Source organism: Haplochromis burtoni, unplaced genomic scaffold (genome assembly GCF_018398535.1).
Source record: "Haplochromis burtoni strain Fernald_Lab_line unplaced genomic scaffold, NCSU_Asbu1 Contig_682, whole genome shotgun sequence".
NCBI lineage: Eukaryota > Metazoa > Chordata > Actinopteri > Cichliformes > Cichlidae > Haplochromis > Haplochromis burtoni.
In genome coordinates this window covers 126,559-132,887 of record NW_024583043.1, presented here as the reverse complement: position 1 = coordinate 132,887, position 6,329 = coordinate 126,559, and the positions used below count along the sequence as shown (strand labels likewise).

Below are 6,329 nucleotides of genomic sequence, written 5' to 3'. Positions count from 1 at the left end.
TGTAGATATACAATCTGATATTAATACAAAGAACAATAAGCAGGTAGTGGGCAAGTGTACACTTGTATCATTAGCTCAGAAGCTACGACCTATAACTACTGCACTTCAAGGAAGGTACAAAATAATGTCTCAAACACCCCATTACTAATTGTCTAATATACAAAGAACTGACTGAACTTACTTTTTGTTAGGATGCTGGGTCTCGACCCAGGGTTTTTGAGTTTAGATATTATTTATACTGTCTAGTTTTTGGTTTCTTTGAGTTCTGTCTTATGGCTTAGGTCTCTGTCTTCTTTAGTTGCTCTGTCTCCCCTATCACCTGCATCCCCTTGTCTAGTTCGCGTCTATGTGTATCTTAAGTTCCTATATCCCCGTGTTCAGTCAGTGTTTGTGTCTGCCCTGTTCCCACGTCTCTGTTCCCTTTTGTTATAGTGCCTGCCCGTGAGTCTGTGTTATGTTTCCTGTTTTACTTTGAAAGTCCATGTCTGATGTTAATGTGTCTGGTTTTGCTTCCCCTTGTCTCGTTAGGCCTGTACTTGGGTCCTATTCCTGCCTGCACACAGCCACACCTAACACTTTTGCTTTCTGAAGGAGTATTTTGGATTCAACTCAAAAGATTTTAAAGGTGTAGCCATGCTTTCCCCACTGTTCCTGTCTATGCACATGTCAAAATAAAGGCTTTCCTGTCTATTCGGATGTCAAAATAAAAGCTTCACAATTTTCTGATGTATAACAATAGAAATACAATTTCCTCTTATTTGTCTCATTAGCATGTGAACATATTTAAAACAGAACAGTGACTCATCAGGTTAACTGACCACAGGTCAGTAACAGAAGTGAAAAATAGATAAATAACCAGATATCAGATATCTCAGAATAATGTCCGTCAGTGTGAAACTGTGAAGACTGTCATCGTAAACTGTACGTGAAAGCAAAGGATTCTGAGAATGTGGAGAAACCTCCGAGCACAACCATCGAACCTGGAACTGATGGATGTGTGTGCGTTAAGAACAGGCACAATGGTGCCGTTGAATCAGGGAGTGGGCTCAGAAACACCTCCAGTAGTGATGGTCTGTGAACACAAGTGCAGCTTCTGTTGTTCTTCGAATGAAGGTGTGTGAGAAATGAAGGTGTGTAATTCATATCTGTGATACAAATATGTAACAGGCACACAGCAGCTGCTTATGACCACTGCTGCTACAACAGTGTAAGTGTAAAGATCAGAGCAGGACAGCGCTGATCCACAGGAAACGACACGAGCAGAGCCTTTGAGACAAAACAGAGACTCTTCTTCTTCTTCATGCTGTCATAGTTAATATACACCGCGTTCCAAATTATTATGCAAATAGTGTTTAAGTGTTATAAAGATTAAATAAGTTGTTTTTCAATTAAACCCGTGGATGGGATTGTGTCTCAGGACTCTTTGTATCACTGAAATCAATCTCGGACACCTGTGATCGTTTGTTTGCCAGGTGAGCCCAATTAAAGGAAAAACTACTAAAGGAGGATGTTCCACATTATTAAGCAGGCCTCCATTTTCAAGCAATTTAGGAAGGAAAAATGATCTCTGCTGAAAAGCGTGAAATAGTTGACCGCCTTGGACACGTAATGAAAACCTCAGATATTTCACGAAAATTTAAGTGTGGTCACCATAATGTTAAGAGATTTGTGGCTGAGTCAGAGCACACATGGGTTCATGCAGATAAAGGCACAATGATGAAGGTTTCTGACAGAGAGCAGCTGCTAAAAGGCCGTTACAAAGCTGCAAACAGATATTTCAAGCTGCTGGTGCCTCTGGAGCCCTGCGAACGTCAAGCTGTAGGATCCTCCAGAGACTGGCAGCTGTGCATAAACCTTCTATTCGGCCACCCCTAACCAATGCTCACAAGCAGAAACGGCTGCAGTGGGCCCAGAACTACATGAAGACTAATTTTCAAACAGTCTTGGTCACTGATGAGTGCAGCGCCACCCTGGATGGTCCAGATGGATGCAGAGGTGGATGGCTGGCTGTGTCATCAGCTAAAAGGTAGTGGAGTCGTTTTTGAGCCGGAATCACGGGGAGAGAGCTGGATGGCCCTTTTAGGGTCCCTGAAGGAGTGAAAACGACCTCTGCAAAGTATGTGGAGTTTCAGACTGACCACTTTCTTCCTGGTACAAAAAGAAGAACTGTTCCTTCTGCAACACAACCATCTTCATGCAAGACAATGCACCATTTCATGCTACGAGGAATACCTCTGCATCCTTGGCTGCTATCGGCATAAAAGGAGAGGAACCCATTCTTCCCTGACCTCAATCCTACTGAGAACCTTTGGAGCATCCTCAGGTAAAAGAATATGAGGGTGGGAGGCCGTTCACATCCAAACAGCAGCTCTGAGAGGATATTCTGACATCCTGCAAAGACATTCAAGCAGAAACTTTCCAAAAACAACTTCCATGGATGCAAGAATTGTAAAACTGCTAACAAATAAGGGGTCCTGTGTTAATGTGTGACTTGACCTGTTAGGATGTTTTTGATTGAAATAACTTTTGATGTCAGTGAAATTGATCTACTAATGCTGAAAATTCAACAAATGAAGATTTTCAATTCTCTACAACCTATAAAACTTTTGAAACTCTGTGTGCGTAATAATTTGGAAGGCGCTGTAGTAACTTAACACAGGACATGTTGTTTAAAGTCTCTCCTGACATGCACTGTGCAGCTTGTTAAAATAAGATGATGTTAGTCAGTAGAAAAGCAAAAGGATGAGCCCTTGGCTGGATCCAAACTCACCCCAGAGTGCAGAATGCAGTCATGACTAAAATTATGAACGGCTGTGTGGATTTGACACCAGCTTTCCAATGCTTCAAAACGACAACTGAAACCATATTACAGCCCAGTGCATGCTGTCACGGTGGCTCTGTCTTACAGAGCTGTACAGTTTACACCCAAACCACCAACTGAAGATCTTCCTGTAGAGAAAAAATATTTTCACATTTCCATTTCATGTATCCCTCCACTCTCTGACTCTTACACTAATTTGTTGTTTAAGCAACACTTAATGAATGAATTTAACTACAGAGTTACAGTGTAGCCGCTTGGCTACATAAGTAATGTTTGAATAAATTAAGACCAATGATGTATTAAATGTAATCCTCCAAATATATGAAACTGATGCAAGTTTCAACTGAGTGTTACAGCCTGTAGTGTAACCGAGCCACATTCATGAGGCGGCACTGTTCCACGTGTGTCTATACTTAGAGTGACACACACGTGTGCACACACACACACACACCCAAACACACACACGTCTGGTTTGCTCTCCTCGTGGGGACCTGGATTTTGGTCCCCACCAGTATAGTAAGAACCCATAGACACACACACATACACACACGGCTTTTTTCCCCTGTGTTTGTACAAAGCTTTTAAGAGCGCCACCTGCTGGTCACTTATTAAAATGTACAACTGTAGAGAAAATGTTGAAAGCTCTGAAGCTTTTGTCCTTGGACAGAAACTCAGATTTGCTACGTGTGACAGCACGATCGTTTCTCTCTCTCATCTAGCTGCCGAACATGTTTGGGAACATTCGATCAACCATCCTCTCCCTGATGATTGGCTCCTATGCTTCTTCAGCTGTCACCTTCCCCGGTGTCAAGGTACAGACACACACACTCACACACCTCGTTGAAAGGTGGAAAACCTTTCTTGGCTGAAAGCTAAAAGATATTGCTTGTTAAACTGTAGCAGAAGGGTTGTAAACTGTAGGGAACATGAAAGAAAGCAAAGGGGGCAGAAGGACCAAAAAGCTGATGACAGAGAGGACAGTGGACAGGAAACAGGAAGAAGCATAAACAAGAGACAACACTGGGCGGAAATAAAAGGGAGGATACTGCCGTGAGATTTCACATTAGCAGTAACTAAAGGTCAAGTTTGCAGCATCATGCACACGTTTTACCTTTCCTTTATTCACCTCAACCCTGAAATCTCTTCCCTCATGCTTCTCTGTCCTACTCCTCCTCCTCCTCTCCAGGTGATTTATGACCTTGGCGTCTCTTTCCGGGTCATCATGTGGGTCTGGACTGGAATGGCGTGCACTGTGATCCTAAACTGCTTCCTGAACTGGCCCACTGAATCTTTCCCTGCACCCGAAGACATCAGATACACGTCAGTTTTAACAGAATAGACGAATTAACACTGGAAACTGTGTCAGACGTTTAAAAGTAGAACACAAGTCTCATGATGAGACAGTTGTGATCAGTATGATCACTCCTACAGAGCGTAGTGATCATATCTGAACTATAAGATAAGATAAGACTTTATTGATCCCACAACGGGGACGTTTTTGCGTCACCTCAGCTCAGGTACAGATATCAGAAGGAAATACAAAAATACAAATAAGTACAATCAATGAAAAAAGTAAGATAATACACTACATACAACGGTAGCATACACAGTATGTGACTATGGATATGGTTGGAAATATGGAAGACATCAACTATATAGCTTGACATAACTATTGTACCACTACTATTTCTATTTATAGACATGTACACACTAAATATGCATATGTATACATATACATGCATATACACCTGCACATGTCCGTACACATGGAAGGTCCATTATGCATGAAGTGGTGAGCGTGGATGCTCCCTGGATTCCCACAGAGGTACCAGTTTGGGGTGATTCCATTCTCCCTGAGAGATTTCTCCAGAGAAGACACAAAAACCTGAGTGCAGGATGCAGAACAGAGAGCGCTGAGAGTCGACTAAAGCTCACAATGGAAAGAGACATGAACAAAACACAGAGAACAGGACAACAACACTTGGGACAGCTGTGCACAGACTGCTCAGAGGACAGAGTCATTGCAGTCGGTTAGGCTTTCTATCTGCTCCAATGCTGGAGAGGAGGCTATAAATCACTGCCTGCAGACTAATGTAGATATTGACGGGGGAATCGCTCCTCATGTTGTGACTTCATGTTACCCACTCATGTCAGCTGTCACGAGGCTTCATGATGAACCTTTCCCATGTGTTCTGAGTTTTACAGATTCAGTAACGTCAGCTGTGGTTTCGGGCACGTTTTATGAGTATTTCCAAAAGTCTTCAACTTAAAACATCTTTGAGGAGATAGTGGGAATTGCACATTATGACTCTTCCCATTACATTCTGTGTGTTTTTTTCCTCTTAACAGTAAAAGGGTGAAGATAAGTGGGGTTGTGACAGAGGACAGCGTGACCGGGGACAGGAATATCACCCACATGACTGCAATGGAAGACACAATGGGATCCAGACAGACAGTACCTGAGCACACAGACCCCCACAGCACAGCCCAAGGTATTTGTTTTGTTATTTTGGCTTTAGTTTAAGTTGAGCTTGCTGCCGACACTCTCAGTGATTTTATTCTCAAACAAATCAAGCTCCCATCGTCCGAGCGGTCATCTATGGCTCCCTTGCCTTTGATGATGGTTAAGTGTTGCCCCGAGTCCAGAATAAATTGATTTAAGTCCAGAAAAACACCGTCAGGGTCTTGCTCACGAGGGGAGAGTCGACCAGTGGTCCAGCATCTGCAGTGATGAAAGTGTTGGGAAAATGGTAACTGGCCTGCATTAGTAAAGTGCTTTACTCAGTCCCTGAGGACCCCAAATCACTTTACACTACATTCACACACCGGTGATGGCAAGCCACACTGCAGCCACACCTGCCGGACACTGGCACCACTGGGCCCTCTGACCACCGCCAGTAGGCAAATACGGGGTTAGTATCTTGCCCAAGGATATTTGGCGTGCAGCCAGGAGGCAGCCTGGGATCGAACCACCGACCTTCTGATTAGTGGCTGACCTGCTCTGCCACCTGAGCTACACCCCTGGGCTTTCTAGTCTTTAAAGACTTGTGTGCACTAAACTACCATGAACAGCAAAATGAACTGTGCGAGAATCTGCGATGGACCTGAACTCTCAGTGAACTGAAAGAGTTTTGGCTGGAACCTGCACGGCTGTGAGGTCTGTATCTGCTGAACCAAAGGCTAAATGTACATTCATACAGTTTCTCTCTTTGTCTCCTTCTTCAGCGTCTGTGCCGCTCTGTCATTCTGTGTGTTCTCCCATATTCCTGTGGAGTCTTATCACCATGGCGATGACACAGCTGAGGCTCATCTTCTTCATGGGTGCTATGAATAAGATGATGGAGTTCCTAGTCACCCACGGCGACCCCAACCGTAAGAATAATGGTCCATTTTCTATTTTTTAAACCTAAATGCTCCATGGTTTATTTCATTGGCCCTGCGACAGACTGGCGACCTGTCCAGGGTGTACCCCGCCTCTCGCCCCATGACAGCTGGGATAGGCTCCAGC

The 6,329-nt window shown here is 43.8% G+C and overlaps 1 protein-coding gene across 1 annotated transcript in view; it reads left to right on the top strand.

Annotated features, from left to right (window-relative positions):
- Positions 1 to 6,329, top strand: part of slc43a1b (solute carrier family 43 member 1b) — a gene marked incomplete at its 3' end in the record, with an annotated part of 25,200 nt that overhangs the window by 13,835 nt on the left and 5,036 nt on the right. Inside the window, 4 exon segments of the mRNA XM_005949664.3 lie at positions 3,541 to 3,633; positions 4,008 to 4,141; positions 5,171 to 5,313; positions 6,047 to 6,193. Of these exon segments, the coding sequence (XP_005949726.2) occupies positions 3,541 to 3,633; positions 4,008 to 4,141; positions 5,171 to 5,313; positions 6,047 to 6,193 (517 nt within the window).